At 49.6% G+C, this 16,584-nt stretch overlaps 3 protein-coding genes and 1 non-coding gene across 4 annotated transcripts; 2 read left to right on the top strand and 2 right to left on the bottom strand.

Moving 5' to 3' along the window:
- Positions 1 to 196: 196 nt before the first annotated feature.
- Positions 197 to 10,440, top strand: BO82DRAFT_381420 (uncharacterized protein; the record flags this gene model as incomplete). Its single annotated transcript, XM_025637853.1, has 14 exons — positions 197 to 1,267; positions 1,396 to 1,909; positions 1,965 to 3,084; positions 3,135 to 5,317; positions 5,393 to 5,489; positions 5,545 to 5,570; positions 5,646 to 6,509; positions 6,565 to 6,846; positions 6,902 to 6,976; positions 7,025 to 7,365; positions 7,422 to 7,899; positions 7,952 to 8,500; positions 9,862 to 10,113; positions 10,357 to 10,440. The coding sequence occupies exons 1-14, from the start codon at positions 681 to 683 to the stop codon at positions 10,438 to 10,440; spliced, it is 7,452 nt and encodes a 2,483-aa protein (XP_025494822.1). The 5' UTR covers positions 197 to 680.
- BO82DRAFT_t77 lies at positions 10,360 to 10,451 on the bottom strand. Its single transcript has one exon. It is a non-coding gene; the product is annotated as a tRNA-Pro (tRNA).
- Positions 10,452 to 10,888: 437 nt separating this feature from the next.
- Positions 10,889 to 11,910, bottom strand: BO82DRAFT_429955 (thioredoxin-like protein). Its single transcript, XM_025640581.1, has 4 exons — positions 11,786 to 11,910; positions 11,629 to 11,728; positions 11,256 to 11,542; positions 10,889 to 11,183 (listed from the first exon to the last, which is right to left on the bottom strand). Exons 1-4 carry the CDS (start codon positions 11,870 to 11,872, stop codon positions 10,977 to 10,979), a joined length of 681 nt encoding a protein of 226 aa, XP_025494821.1. The 5' UTR covers positions 11,873 to 11,910; the 3' UTR covers positions 10,889 to 10,976.
- Positions 11,911 to 15,108: 3,198 nt separating this feature from the next.
- BO82DRAFT_429954 (pectinesterase) lies at positions 15,109 to 16,478 on the top strand. Its single transcript, XM_025640580.1, has 6 exons — positions 15,109 to 15,249; positions 15,303 to 15,439; positions 15,490 to 15,572; positions 15,622 to 15,829; positions 15,877 to 16,070; positions 16,135 to 16,478. Exons 1-6 carry the CDS (start codon positions 15,133 to 15,135, stop codon positions 16,389 to 16,391), a joined length of 996 nt encoding a protein of 331 aa, XP_025494820.1. The 5' UTR covers positions 15,109 to 15,132; the 3' UTR covers positions 16,392 to 16,478.
- Positions 16,479 to 16,584: the final 106 nt, after the last annotated feature.

Raw genomic sequence — 16,584 nt, 5'->3', positions numbered from 1 at the left:
ATCGGGGAATACGTAGAGAGGTTGGTGAGGAAGAGAAGAGTACCTTGGGGCGGATGATTTATCCCCGCTCGCTGCAGCTCTCCGATAAGCGGCAGTGATTCGGCCACTTTGGGCTTAGTGGGTTTTCCGGTGTGGTTACAGTGCTTGCCGCTATCTCACGCGTGCAACAGCAACCGGTCGATTGCAACAGCCAGCGCCTTATTCCACTCATCCCTTAAACCAGCTCTTGACATGTGAGCTCGTGAAGGGAAGTACTTGTTTCTGCCCTGCGTGCTAAGCTTGATAAACTTGATATGATGGATTGCTACGATGGCGAAAGACGACGGCAGCAGCCGATTCGGGCACTACAATCGAATTGCGAGGTGATACCATGTGAGACAAATCGTGCAGTTGCAACTACGGGAACAGGTCGACGGATGGTATGTTGTGGTCAGCTACCGAAGCACATGCAAAGAAGATAATGGACCTCGCTTTGAGACCCAGATGCAGGAAGAGATCGCCTTCCGACCGTTTGTTCTGCCATCTACACGCTCGCAAGATATCAGTCAACGACAGGAAACACTCACAAGTATCATAACTACCGTTGTCTCACCGATTATCGAGCACGCCCATCGACGACTAATAGCGACGAGGAAAAACGCCACGACCAAGAGACGGGCCTAGAAGCACAGAGTCCGAACATGGACTCGCAAAACAACCCGGGGAAACCGCTCAAGGCAGGAAGCGTCAACCAAGATGGCGAAGATGAGGGACTCAGTTCAGTGGCCTCTTCATATCCCTGCACGCCAATAGCTATCGTGGGGATGGCCATGCGGCTGCCAGGAGGAGTAGAAACCACTGATGACTTCTGGGATATGCTGATCAACAAAAGGACTGGCCACTGTGAGATTCCCGGAAATCGCTTTTCTATCGACGCATTCTACAGCCCGACACGACCCCATTCCGTCAGAACCAAGCATGGGTACTTTCTTCGACGCGATCCAACTGAGTTTGATGCTTCCTTTTTCTCCATTCCACCGTATGAGGCCGCTCGAATGGATCCTCAGCAGCGAAACTTGCTGATGGTTGTATGGGACTGCTTGGAGAATGCAGGAGAGACACGCTGGAAAGGCCAAAATATTGGCTGCTATGTTGGAGTCTTTGGTGGGGATTGGTCTGGCTTGATAGACAAAGATTACCTGGCATCCGATCGATATTATGTTCTTGGAACAGGAGATTTTGCTCTATCCAATCGAGTCTCCTACGAGTACGACTTTCGTGGACCAAGGTATGACTACGATGATCAACTGCCTGGAGCTATCACAATAGACTCTTATTCCCCATAACGTCTTTGCCCATCCAATCTTGAGTTTCGATCTCTCTATGGCCGTGTGGCTAACGAGGAGTGTTCATCAGCATGACAATAGAAACAGGTTGCTCAGCATCAATGGTAGCACTGCACGAAGCATGTCAAGCACTACAATCGGGACAGTGCTCATCGGCCATTGTCGCTGGGACGAATTTGATCTTTTCACCAACTTTGATGACATCAATGTCAGATAATTTGGTCATTTCAGCAAATGGGATGTGCCACACCTTTGACAATGTGGCTAGTGGGTATGGAAGGGGTGAAGCTGTTAATGCTATTTACATCAAACCTTTGAACGATGCTCTAAGAAATCATGATCCTATCCGAGCTGTGATTCGAGCAACCGCCACGAATAGCGATGGCAGAACACCGAACATTACGACTCCTGGTGTACAATCTCAGAAGACACTGATAGAGACAACCTACAGAAGAGCAGGTATAGATGACCTGTCAGAGACTGGATACTTCGAATGTCATGGAACCGGGACTGAAGTAGGCGATGCAGCTGAGGTCTCGGTTATTGCCAAGCTTTTCAGGGAAAAGGGGATCATAATAGGCTCAGTGAGTATTGTGGAAGAAGGTAGTGGGGCAACGCGATCATCCTAACAAGTGACAGGTCAAACCTAACGTGGGCCACTCCGAGGGGGCTTCTGGCATTACAAGTATTATTAAAAGTGCTCTTTGCTTGGAGCAGAAGGTAATTCCTCCGACTATATATCAGTCTCTGAATCCCGACATTCCCTTCGAGGAAGGCAAGCTCCGTCTACCTTCAGAACCAGTACCCTGGCCTCGAGATAGGAAAGAAAGAATTAGTGTCAACTGTTTCGGGATTGGGGGTTCCAATGTGCACGCAATTCTTGAGTCTCACTCATCCATTGCTGCAGCTGATGTGGACGAGGTCGAACGGTGTGGTGACGAAGTCAAGCTTCTGGTGCTATCCGCAAGCTCTGAGGACAGCTTGCAAGCCCGTATACACTCCATCACAGATTTTGCAAATACGTCTCCTGGAGTGCTTGCGGACCTTGCTTATACCCTTGGCAAACGACGTGAACACCTGGAGTACCGTGCTTTTGCTGTAGTACGGCAGAATAACCCGATTGAAGAGGCTGCGTTTCAGAGTTATAGAGTGAAGGAACACCCGAGAACACTTGTGTTTTCCGGTCAGGGATCTCAATGGCCAGGGATGGGCAGGGCTTTAATGAAAGTGTCTGTGGAGTTTCGAAGCGCCATTAATGAGATGGATAGCGTCCTGCAAAGCTTGCCTGATAGACCAAAATGGTCTTTGACAGGGGAGTTCACGAAGGACATTGACGCCCGCATCCATGAAGCACACATCACTCAACCAGTTTGCACTGCCTTTCAGATCGCTTTGTTTCATGTGCTAGCGGCTTTTGGTCTGGAAGCACAGTACTTGGTAGGACATTCCAGCGGTGAAATAGCCGCAGCGTATGCGGCGGGTGCGATTACAATGCGATGTGCCATTTTACTGGCATACTATCGTGGGGTAGCTATTCAGACTGAGCAGGGACGAGGGTCAATGTATGCCGTCAGTCTGAGCTGTCAAGAGGTCGACCCCTATTTGAGAGAAGGTGTTGTTGTTGCTTGCATCAACAGTCCAAAGAGTGTGACGCTTTCTGGGGACAATGAACAACTGGACAGTACCATCCATGATATCAAGCAGCATAACTCTGATGCAATTTGTAAAGTGCTCAAGGTCAACGTGGCCTATCATTCTCGTGAGTAGCAGCATGCTGGGTTATATCCGCGGATCTTAATGCATATACAGATCACATGACACGCTGCGGCCGCGTATATGAGTCTCTAATAGCATCGCATATGGAGCACCCCACGGGGCGTATGCTGCCTTTTGCATCAAGCGTCGCCTGCTCCATTTTGGAAAATCCCACCGAGCTCGGAGCTTCATATTGGCGTCAAAATCTCGAATCGCCCGTGCTATTCGAAAGAGCGGTTGAGCTGGTCTTGAAGCGTGACACAAAATCACACGTTTTTATAGAGCTTGGCCCTCACTCTGTGTTGTCAGCCCCATTAAATCAAATATGCAGAGGTCAATCCTCGGTCCAGAAGCACGTATATGTTCCAACAATCTTACGAGGCGACAATGATCCCGAAGCTCAACTTTTAAGGGTTATGGGCCTTCTTCACAGCAACGGTATCTCAGTAAAACTCAACCTGGAAGAACCCGAAAGAGGAAGCAAAGTGCTGACTGGCTTGCCAATATATCCCTGGGTGCGGGGCAAGCCTTTATGGAGTGAAAGTAGAGCGGTGCATGAATGGAGGTTGGGTGCGGCTCCATACCATGAGCTTCTCGGTTATCGTGTCACAGAAACACCTGAACTTGAGCCGACATGGAGAAACATGCTATCACTTTATGCTGTGCCTTGGATATGTGATCATGTTCTTGAAGGAAGTGTGGTATTTCCTGCGGCAGGGTATATCGCCATGGCAGGCGAAGCCGTACGGCAACTTTTCCCGACCACAGAAGGATTCATCATGAAGAACCTCATGCTCAAGTCGCCATGGATTATGGAAGAGAGCAAATCCTTCGAGGTCATCACCAGCTTCAAGCCTATCAAGTATAATGATATGGAAGACTCAGAGTGGTACTCCATGTCCGTTGTGGTCCACGACGGCAGTTCGTGGACTAAACATTGTCAAGGCCAAGTTAGGCCAGAATCCTGTAAGCGTCAACGCGACGAGACATCACAGAGCCACCTTCGTTCCATCAACCCGGAGACCTGGTACGAAGCTTTGAATAGGAAAGGACTTGCTTACGGTCCCCGGTTCCGAGGACTAGAAGAAATATCTGCAAGTCCAACTGCACCTGTTGCGACCGCCTCAATACTCGACGATGCATTGAGGCATAGTAGCAGATACTTCGTGCATCCAATTGCGATAGATCAATGCTTACAATTGTTGAGCGTCGCCCAGTCAAATGGTCTCCTGCGTTTTTTGACCGGGCTAGCAATTCCAGCCTCTATAGAGGAAATATACATCACCTATGGGGGAAAGGAGATGAAGGTGCATGCTGCAATCTCCTCTGATGGCCAGGAGAAGCGATATGGAAATGTAACCTTATCAACGGGCCACTGTGTAAGACTGTCGCTGCGCAATGTCTTTTTCTGTTCCATCGACGATGAGGTTCCCTTTGGCGACTCTGTTGTTCCGTTGTTCGCGCATATGGTCTGGACGAAGGACATTGATTTCGTGCCTTCAAATATGCTTCTCACTCCCCGAGCTCCAATTTACTCCGACCCCAAAGCAAATACAGTGATGCAAGCGCTGAACAAGATTGCCATTCTTCAGATTCTCAACTCCGCAGACATTATCATTTCGATTGAGCCCCGGTCTGACTACATGAAGAAATGGAAAGCATACATCATGAACCAGGCTCGCATTATTGGAGAGGGTAAAGAGAGTTTCTTCCCAGAGTCACGAAACTGGGTGTCAATTGGGGCTGACGAGAGAAAAGGCCTCATTTGTAAGACTCTCAAAGATATCCAACCCATACCGCAAGAATTTACTGTGGTTCCCACCATGCTTGAAAAGGTCTATGAGAATTGCGCGCAATTTCTGCTCGGTACAGCTTCCCCTTTAGAGGTCTTTCTTGAGGACAACATACTTGAAAAATGGTATGCTATCACCCGCCCACAGCAGATAAAAGACCTTCTGTACTTGCTGGGCACTACGAATCCAGGAATTTGTATTCTCGAAATTGGTGCAGGGACTGGATGTGCTACATCTGAAGCACTTAAATCCCTTCAGACACAAGATGGTGTTAGACTATACTCGTCCTACACGTCCACTGATATAACACCCGGCTTTTTCGTCTCTGCTGCAGAAAAGTTCAAGGACTTCAATGGCCTGGTTTTCAGGACCCTTGATATCAACGTACCACCTGCTGAGCAGGGATTTGAGCTACACAGCTTTGACTTGGTCATTGCATCTAATGTCTGTTTCTCTCTCCTTAGCTACCTCAACCCATGCGTATCAACGCTCGTTTCTTATGATTCAACGTCTCAACAGGCTGTGCATGTAACCCCTAGTCTGCAATGTTCCTTGAAACATGTTCACGATCTTCTGCGTCCTGATGGTCGTCTAGTGCTACATGAGCTCAACCCCGGTAAGGCAAAAGGCCAAATCCTTGTTTATTTGACACATACTAACTGTTGGAAAAGATCATTCGATTACAGACTTTTTGATGGTAAGTGTCCAAGGTCTCTAAATTTGTTTAGGTAATATCATGGACTATCCATGCTGAGGCTTGTCCATTTGGTAGGGCGTTCTGCCAGGCTGGTGGCTTGGAGAAGAGACAGACAGGCGAAACCGACCTTTTATGCCGCCGGAGAGGTGGGATGAAGAGCTCAAGCAAGCGGGATTTACTGGAAGTGAAACCGCCGTCTACGACAACGATCGCCCACTTCAGACGAATTTCACTATGTTATCCAGACCAATTGAATGCACAGTGACACGGCGAGGGTCTGTGCACATAGTATACACTGGGACTCGAAGCATCTGGATGCAGGGATTGAGTACATCTCTTGTGCAGTGTGGCTATTGTGTGACATCTGGGATGATGGGAGAAGAACATTCCAAAGGCGCTTTTATTGTTTCTCTCCTAGACTTTGATGAGCCATTTTTCTATCACATAACACAGGAGACTTTCGAGTCATTACAACGATTCCTTCGAAGCGTCGGCGGCGGTGCAATACTCTGGCTTACGCATCCATCACACCTGAGCTGTCCGGATCCTCGTTTTGGTCTCATACACGGGTTCACGCGCACATTACGACAGGAACTTGATGTACGATTTACAGTATTCGAGATTGATCGTTTTGAAACCGGGGTATACTCCACCATTCGTCGTTTGATTGAAAAGATAGAACAGGCACAGCAGTTCTCCCGTACGGACATCGATGAGGAATATGTTCTTCATGAGGGTACTGTATATGTTGGTCGGTGTCATTGGCCGCTAGGTGACAGATCGACATCCCGAGCAGAGCAAAGCGAGGCCATGTGCAAAAAGCTTGATATCCCTGCGTACGGGCTCTTGGAAACCCTGCGTTGGTGCGAGACGGTACAGCCACCGGTGGAGAAAGAAGAACTAGAGATTGATGTCCGCTATGTGGGGTTGAACTTCAGAGTAAGATGTTCTCAATTTGGGCTCTTTGGGCGTCTCCTGCTCACCACTGATCTAGGATCTTATGGTTGCCATGGGTCTAGTCGGTGACCGGAGTAGTCTAGGGTTCGAAGCGACTGGTGTTGTCTGCAGGACAGGGTCACAAGTTCTCGAGTTTCAACCCGGTGACAGAGTCGTCTTCACCCAGAATGGTCTTTTTACGACGAAGACTGTGGCCAACCAACGTTATTGCCTCAAGCTCCCGGATGGGCTTGGACTGGAAGAAGCATCCACTATGCTTTCGGTTTACGCCACTGTACTATACTCCCTCCTTCGTGTCGGGACCCTACAAGCACACCAGGTACGTTTGACTGTGCATAATCACCATGAACACGACATCACGTTAATGTATCTAGACTGTGTTGATCCACTCGGCATGTGGAGGCGTCGGACAAGCTGCAATCCATGTCTGTAGAGCTGTTGGGGCAAAGGTGAGACTGAGCATCGATAAAGAGCGACAAAACTAACAGCATAGCCAGGTCTATGCTACCGTCGGAAACGATGAAAAGGTTCAGTATTTGATCGATCATTTCGGATTCAGCAGGACAGATATTTTCAACTCACGGGACGAATCGTTTGTGGGCGATCTGATGCGTGAGACAAATGGACGGGGCGTTGATATCGTGCTCAATTCGCTCGCAGGTAAACTCCTTCATGCTTCGTGGAGATGTGTCGCTCCGTTTGGCAAGATGATTGAGCTGGGAAAAAGAGACTTCTTGACCAATGGTATTCTCGACATGGCTCCATTTCACTCGAATCGTGCGTTTATCGGCGTGGACATGGTAGGGCTTGCTCAAGAAGACCTCAGTACTTGGGATTGGTGAGTGACCTCAAAGGCCCTTCTGCCGCCCTACTTGTAACATGACAGCTCCATAGGTTATCAGAACAGTTCAGGGACTGGTATCGAGAAGGCAAAATTAAGCCTATCCACCCCATAAAGGTCTTTGAGGCTGCGGAAGTCTCGAGTGCATTCCGGTATCTACAAAGGGGAACTCATATAGGCAAGATCTTGGTCAGAATGCCCAATTCTGCGCAAGAATTACCGTCCACACCGGCTCCACTATCCTACCGGTTCTCATCCTCGTCATCATATTTGTTGGTGGGGGGTCTTGGTGGGCTTGGTCGCGCAGTTTCAAGCTGGATGGCCGAGCGAGGTGCTAGCGAAATAGTTTACCTTTCACGTTCGGCCGGCCAGTCAGACAGCGATCAATGCTTCAGAGAAGAGCTCAAATCACAAGGCTGCGAAGCTGTTTTTGTTGTCGGAAGCGCGACAGTGCTTGAGGATGTACAAGAGGCCATTGCCAGGTGCACGAAGCCCCTGGCAGGTGTTATGCTCTTGTCTATGGTTTTACGAGTAAGGAGTCTCTCAGAGTGTACAGCTTATGCATACTTACTCATCTTTTTAGGACCAAAGCTATCTCAATATGAGCTATGAGGATTGGACGACATGTCTGAACCCGAAGGTCCAAGGGGCCTGGAATTTACATCATGCCGTTATCAACCATAGTCTCGACTTCTTTCTTGTTTTCAGTTCTATTTCCGCAATCAACGGCTTCCCGGGGCAGGCAAATTACGCTGCTGCTAACTCATTTCTGGCAGCCTTCACCCAACATCGTCGCCAGCTCGGCCTGCAATCGTCCATTCTCGATCTCGGCCCGGTGGAGGATGTGGGAATCATCAGCAAAGACCCGAAGCTTCGCTACACCCTGCGCCGACATGCGGTGCGGATGCTGACTGAGCGGGAATTCCTGTACGGGGTTGAGCTTGCTATCCTGCAACCGCCTATTCCCCGACATACCATGGATGATCAGGACCCGAGGATCACAAATCCGTCCATCGTTGGCCTCGGGACCACCAGGCCCCTTGACGACCCGAAGGTCCGGCCGAGCTGGCGCCGCGAAGACTGTCGTTTTGCGCTCTACCCGAATATGGATCTGAAAGGATCGCGACATGAGGTGGAGATTAACGAGCTGAAGACGCTGCTAGACAGCATCGAACGAGATCCCGCCCTGGTCCATGATCCCCGAACACGGGGCCTCATCGTGATCGAGGTGGGCAAAATGATCATGCCGCATCTCGCCAAAGAGGGTGATTTAACTGAGGACCAATGCGAGGAAATCCAGATCGACTCCCTTGTGGCGATTGAGATTAGAGCGTGGGTGAAACGGGTGATGTCGCTGGATCTCACTCTGGTTGAGATCGCGAAGGCGGCGACGATTGGGGGCTTAGCAACTTTGTGTCTAGGGCATCTCAGGTCCCGGCATGAACAGAAGGAGAAGGGTGAGTAAGTTTCTGTGGTGATCGATCTTGCAGTCATTGGTGGCTTGTCTTGCTGGTGACCGCGGACTTTGCTTTCTTGTTTCTGGTATTGCTGTGTGGTTAGACATTATCAGACTGACAAATGTAAACCCGTGTTATGCTTGCTCGACTTATGGCACCATTGACGATAATAATGCAGCTATGCAATTGTATATCAGAGTTGTGGTCTTCTCCCAGTGAAAGTATGGCTTTTACTCGAATGATTCACGATGAGATATGTAGAATATTGGCTAGTGTGGGCTGTTACTGCATACTATGATATGCTGCGAAAGTTTTGTGAGAAGGGTTTTATGCACAGACTTAATTCAATTACTCAGACATAGTCACCAGTTCGCTGGACACATTAGCATGAAGGTGTCACGTCCTTCTAATATGGACCTCCCTGGCTTCGTTGTCCTTTCTTATCTAAGAACAGACTTTGTTTTGGCTTGATTCTGAGTTCAAAGAAGAAAGTGGAGTGCTTGAGTGACAGGATTCCATTGTCAGGCTGATCTTAGGCAGCAAAGACACCATGTGTACTTCTGTATCTCAAACCTACTCTACGATGGAATGACTTTTCCCAATTGACGAGGCCCTGCGGCCTGCCAGGCCGCTCTCGAGTCGCTCACCGCCTACAGAAGACTATTGCGGCCACTCGGCAAAAGGGAAATCTGCCGGCAAAATTATAAGCAAAAGAAGATAAACCCTTATAATCCTAATGATAAGAGATAGTTTAAGATAGTTCTTACGAACAGGCCATCTGGGTATCGTATTCTCATTCCGATACCAGACCTGACAGCTGCGGCAAGCGAACCACGGCCCCCGTGATCGTGGGACTCGGAAATAGCAGGCCAATGTCGGACCCCAGTGTGCGACCGCTATTGTCTCCCCCGAAGCCATGTTTTCCTTCTATGCCCACTTCGAACAGATTGGTTCTTGTGAGGGAAGCAATGTAGCCACCAGCAATCTGGTCAAGAATCTGTTGATCCGGACAGGGAGGGATCCATCCGTGCTGTAGCTTGACGAGGCCCAGAAATTGATTACTGCGGAACTTCTCACTCTTGTTGATACATACTGGGTTGAGGCAAAGAACATGGGTGAGTCGGAGCGATCGGGGATTGTGATCGATTCGCTCGTCGCAATGGAAATGAGAAGCTGGATGCGGAGCAACATGGGCCTCGACATCAGCTTGTCGCATATCACCAAGACTAACACTATCGGAGGGCTGATTGATCTGACGATCAAACAATTGCAGCTGAAGTATCGGGTGGTGGGGGCACTAACGCGGAGAGAGAACAGTAGAAGGAGATGCCGCGATAGGGTTGGAGTTGGACTGATAGTGGCTGGAGGCGCCGTGCGATTCATTCAAATTGGCATGACGTGTCACTGTTATCTATATCTGACCAAGATTGAGAATGATCTTTTCCATGGTACTTCTTCTTCTGTCTGCTGTCAATTCCCAACTCTTCTGTTCGGGTGTCTATCAGTAAGGGAAAAAATAAACGCAAAAAAGCAAGGCCCGAGCCGCGGATCGAACGCGGGACCTCTCGCAGATATGCTTGGGTTTGGAATCCCTAAGCGAGAATCATACCACTAGACCACCCGGGCTTGTCATGTGATTTGCAATCTTGGAAAGTATCATGATGACACACCCACAAGAATGGACAGGTCACCATCTGCTTCTCAAGTCTTCCGCTGTACTATACCGCAAATCGTGCGATTTCGATCACAATTGTTTTGGATTTTGTAAGCATCACGTCCTCCGCCAATCCTTTCAAACCTCGGGATTATTTTACAATTGAAATAAATCTTCCTTGTTACTTGAGGCTGTGTGTTTGGTGACATTTCTTTGCGTCCGGGTCATGTCCCGCTACGTAATATTTCTTATACAATTGACCACGATAGGGTTACCAGACCTCAGTTAATCAGGCAGCATTTATGGGCCTCACTATCAAGACTTGAAAGTAAATCAGCCGGGAATGGCGACATCAAATTGCATATTGCAGCCGGTAGCCACATAGTCGAACCTCCATACTATACATTATCTACACACAGTCTATATCTGTCTATCTAACGTTCACCCCTCCTGAAAACGTTTCCAGATCCCCTCTTCTATCTCAGAAGCACTCTTAATCACTTCATCATAATCCGGAATCCACTTTCCATCCCAACGTCCAACCCGAGAAACTCCGCCGCCAGTCCCAGATGATCCACACCCCAGAATCCCTCCTTCTCCCTGGTAGGACTCGTGCACGCCAGCCACGGCAATCCGAAAGCCCCCTCCTCAATCGCTCGATGCGTGTTCGCCTCCAGCAGAGACTTCCCTTCGGTTTGTTTCTCCTGCGAAGGTCAGAGAACAACCCATTTCTCTACCTAGTCTTGGGTACCTCCAGGACGAAAGGGACTTCATACCTCAGCCATCAACACCTCCACCACATCACTGCCCAACACCTCTTCGAGAACCTTCGTGTACCTCTCCGAATCCGTGGCTGAAGCCGAGTCGCCATCCGCCCAGACGGAGGCATACAGTCGCTCCACCACCTCCGCCACTTTCCCCGGATGGGACACGGCGACGAGTGCAAGGAGGGACTGGATATCGGTCGTTGGGAAGGGGAAACCCGCAGGTACGGTCTGGGACATGGGAATGTTGAGGCGACGGGACCAGGCCAGGCGGTGGCGGTTGATGTAGATTAATTTGTCTGTGTTGATTTTAATCGTTAGTTTGGTGTCGATGTGGTGGTGAGGTGGTTAATATTTAGGTCAGGATTAGGCGGGAGATATATACTTTTGACGGCAATGGGTGGGGGGTTCCCGCAGGTGGTGAGGATGGTTCGCAGGGAGACTGGGGTGTAGATAATTTTACAGCTTTGAAATATTGGAGAGTTCTGGTTTGAGAGTGTTTAGTGATTGGGGCGGTGATGGGCTTAGGGGTGGTGCTGTACCTTGAGGACTTGGAATGCGATGTAGCTGAATGGGCTGACCAGGTCGAAGTAGAGGGTTATCTCGGGGGTGGGTGGGTCGGTGGCCATCGTGAAGAGTTTCTTGCTTGATAGAAGGCGTTGCTTTCAATGCTCTATTGTAATCGTTGGAATGCATTGAGAATGAAGGTAGTTGTAGAGTTTATATAGATGATGGGAGTATATCATGGGCGAGCTGTGGCTGCTGTGGCTGAGTGTACCTGGGGTTTTGATTGGTGACTCAGGCACCACCGTTCAACTGGTTGAGACGTGGCTTGTCGGTCCCAACCTAACCCGTTTGGGATACCCTGCCGGTCTGGGAAACGCTGAGGCTGCCTCACCCATTCTGCCGCTCAACTGTGATTTTTGATTATTCTATCATTCCGGCTGGTTGGCTCAACTGTTTACAGGTGCTTTCGACTTCAAGTTTATGATTTGGTTGTTTGTCTTTGGATATGCAGTGCTTCTGATTTCTCTATAGCTGACTGTACTGTGCAAAAACACTGTCTACGATCGTGGTGAAATGCAGCCTCAGGCATGAATGAGGCAGCGACCCGGTCCGCTGCATCAAGTCAATCCGGCCCCAGGGCGGCATGGATATACTGTACGTGCCGCTTGGGACATCTGTTCAAAGGTACCGGCCAAGCTTCGATCTGCAATCGCACATGAAACAGGTCGTACCGTACACATCCAACCTGACAAGTCAAGCTTTTCTTGTTTCCTTATTTTAACTGGACCTACCGCGCATGGTTGATCGTATGTAAGTTGAGGTGCTGCGCAAGTCAACAGTACTTGAAGTGCCTTGCCCTCCGGGTTGGAGTATGTAGATAGGGACTTCCTTTGCCGCACATGCACGGGGATTAGCATAGGTCTCATTATAGGGAAGACTATGCTCATCACTAGAATGGGCATATGCGAGCTTGTCCTCTTTTCACTAGGTGCACGACAAACGAAAGGAGTTTCAGAGCAATCAGACTGGCTCCTGCGTACCTCTTTTAAAGTGGGCGATTGACTCCATTTTTGCTACGGAGTCCGACCGTCCGAAGCAGTTGAGAATCTGTGCCACTTGTATACATAATCCATCACTGTGAAAGACTGGGTGAAGATATCGTCGTACAATGAACTTCGATTGCATCTTCTGGCGCGGTTCGGGAGATAAAGTACATATTTAATACGTCGAGTCAGATGAGCGGTCAGGGATAAATGATCATCAAAGACATGGTCTCTTGTTGCTGCTTTTTACTTTCGATGCTCAGGCAAGAGTCAGCTACCATGGCATTGTATATCACTATTCCTCTATCTAAGATTAGCACGAAGAAGCACTTGAGGTTCGGAGGGAAGGGGGGAAGATGATACGGAAACGTTGGCCAAGACTATATCTCATCATAACGTCTGTTTTGCCCCTTGGAAGGCCTGACTGGTTGGGCGCGAAAGTGCTTGAGCAGCGGAGGTGTAGGTGTAGGATAGACACCTAGTGGGTCACGGGTCTACACTGACTTGCCTTTCCGTTGCTTCCGTCAACCCCTTCATCTACTGCCTCCAATTGAGAGCTCCTCTTCTTCGGATCTCCACAGCTCCTCTTGGATCAACTCGGCGAAATCTTCACAGTTATCCAGCATAGTGCTGCTGTTATCACCCCACTAAAGTCATACCCTTCAGACGCGCCTATGCCCTCCAGCACCATTGGTTTCAACTACCTAGCTCCCGAATCCCCCGACGGGCGTACTTCTCTGATCTTGATGGCCGTATCCCAGCCTCGGGGATAGAGTCCTCCACCTGTTTACCTTTTCCTTATTGAGCTCTACGCAAGTGCAATTCATCAGATGGACTCGTGTCGTGTCTGGGGATATGTCCACGTCAGCTTATAAACTCCGCAAATTAATTTGGCTTGGCAGCTAGTAGGTATGCTTCCTTGCAGAATGACCAAATCTTATCAACAAGTGACTAAAGCTTGGATTCGATTGTAGGTGAATGCCCTGATCCAATCATAGATTGACATTCATCCCCCGTCGTATTCGCTCCTCGGATCCACGTCAGCTCATATTAAACTCCGCAACTATTATCAGGATATCGGAACATTGGCGCCGAGGAAAGCCTTTTAATCCATCCAATATCGCACAAATGAGAGCCAGGAGGTGAGACCGAAGATAGCTGCTCTGGATTTATTGCTCTCTCATTCAGACGACCCATAGGTGCAATATGCGTGGTATGAAATGCAGAATCCATTACCGGACACGGTCTCAATATCCCGATGCTGCCAAGACACGTGTAAAATGACGACTCATACAGGATTGGTTGCCATAAGGTAGCCTGGGGAGGCGCGTAAACGCTTGATGCTTGACCAAAACTCAAACTTTCATCGCCCAATGATTCAACTCTCTGTCGGTGCTCCCGTGAAGATACTCGTGGAAAAAGTGTCCAAGGTGTGCCATGTTGCGGACGTGGTGTTTTGCAGCCACGGCCCATGCGCAACTTGCACGAGGTTTCCGGTGCTTGGTTCCGGAATCCCGCCAATCAGGAAATCCAAGACTTCCTTTCTATTTCAGGGGGGTTGCGAACATGGACAGGGGCAGAATCGTCGCTTTGACACGGACATTGTCCGAATTCGCCATGTGCCACAGCCTTCGGACCTTGGGAGCACTGGATTAATTCAGGGTGATATCGATCACTCTGGGCATGCGTTCACGAAGGAGATCGAGTTACGAACCTTTTTCTGTTCCAAAGAGACCCTGTTACACTGTTGAAGCCACCCCTGGATGCCCCCACAAGCCGACCGTCGGGGATCGGCGTTTGTGAGCAGCCCTAAAGCTCTCCTGTTTCGGGTCTGAAGTGGGTCGGCCCTCCAATTCACCGCACCTTGTTTTGACCCATTGACTATTCATGCTCACGTTGTGGTTGTCATTAAGCTTAATTATTGGAGATTAAACGTTGATATTAATCAGAGACAGGGATTACTATGATTGCACCATTTCAAATGAAGCGCCCACCAGGAACGGAGAAAACTGGGCGGTGATAGGATCCACTAGGCTTGAGAAGCATTAGAAGCTTCCTCGAACGCCTCCACCGGACTCTAGCCGCCGGTCGACTTGCCTGAACCTTCTTAGTGATTTCAGATATAGTTATCCTTACTCAACTGGGGTCTGCAGATATCCCGCTGCAAACCCCACTCCAGTCTCCTGACGGATATGAGACAAATACCGACCTAAGAGGGAAATGGCGCACTCAGACTGCAAGCATGCTGCTGAACGGAACGTATAAAAGGCCTTTCGTCTCTCTACATTGAACCTTACCTCGCCGATCCAGTCGATCATACACTCATATCAATCGCAAAAATGGTTAAATCAGTCTTGGCTTCCGCTCTCTTCGCCGTGTCCGCACTGGCTGCCAGCCGTACCACGGCTCCCTCCGGCGCGATCGTCGTCGCCAAGTCTGGTGGTGACTACACCACTGTAAGGATGTCCGCATGAGTTATGCACAAGGCACGATACTGATACTCGCTTAGATTGGTGATGCCATCGATGCTCTGAGCACCAGCACCACCGAGACCCAAACCATTTTCATCAAGGAGGGTACCTACGATGAGCAGGTCTACCTTCCTGCCATGACTGGCAAGGTGATCATCTACGGCCAGACCGAGAAGTACGTTGGGTTACTGCCTCTGATCAGCATAATGCTGATAGTTGTTTTAGCACCGACTCCTACGCCGACAACTTGGTTACCATCACCCACGCCATTAGCTACGAGGCTTCTGGCGAGAACGATGATCTGACTGGTGAGTCTCACTTTTGATTTGATTGACGATCAGTGACTAACAAGAACAGCCACCTTCCGCAACAAGGCCGTCGGCTCTCAGGTCTACAACCTCAACGTCGCCAACACCTGTGGTCAGGCTTGCCACCAGGCTTTGGCCCTGTCCGCCTATGCTGGCCAGCAGGGATACTATGGCTGCAACTTCACCGGTTACCAGGATACCCTCCTCGCCCAGACCGGTAACCAGCTCTACATCAACTCCTACATTGAGGGTGCTGTGTAAGTGATTGCCAGCTCTTAGACGAAGTCAGCACTAATTCGTCTAGTGACTTCATCTTCGGCCAGCATGCTCGTGCCTGGTTCCAGAACGTCGACATCCGTGTCGTTGAGGGTCCTACCTCCGCCTCCATCACCGCCAACGGCCGCTCCTCCGAGACTGACACCTCCTACTACGTGATCAACAAGTCGACCGTTGCTGCTAAGGAGGGCGACGACGTTGCCGAAGGCACCTACTACCTTGGTACGTTTACTTGCCTCTCTCAATGCCCTCCGCACTCTAGAGACAAAGATTAACATGGTTACAGGCCGCCCCTGGTCCGAGTACGCTCGTGTCGTCTTCCAGCAGACCAGCATGACCAACGTCATCAACTCCCTCGGCTGGACTGAGTGGTCCACCTCCACCCCCAACACCGAGTACGTCACCTTCGGCGAGTACGCCAACACTGGCGCCGGTTCCGAGGGCACCCGCGCCAGCTTCGCCGAGAAGCTGGATGCCAAGCTCACCATCACGGATATCCTGGGCTCTGACTACACCAGCTGGGTTGATACCTCCTACTTCTAAGCTGGACGCTTGAGTAGTTGTTGAAGATGCGTGAGATGGCTGTCAACCAACAGCAGAGCTGACCGTATGCGGTGCATATACTTTCCCCTTCTTGATTTAGTTTCTCTTGGATAAAACAATTTAATTGGCATGTACAGCCCATGCTTGACACAACATCTTGACCCAACGCGTATCGTAAACATAGCATACATGC

This window comes from Aspergillus uvarum, assembly GCF_003184745.1.
Source record: "Aspergillus uvarum CBS 121591 unplaced genomic scaffold BO82scaffold_10, whole genome shotgun sequence".
Lineage (NCBI taxonomy): Eukaryota > Fungi > Ascomycota > Eurotiomycetes > Eurotiales > Aspergillaceae > Aspergillus > Aspergillus uvarum.
This window is presented reverse-complemented; position numbering and strand designations above follow the sequence as displayed.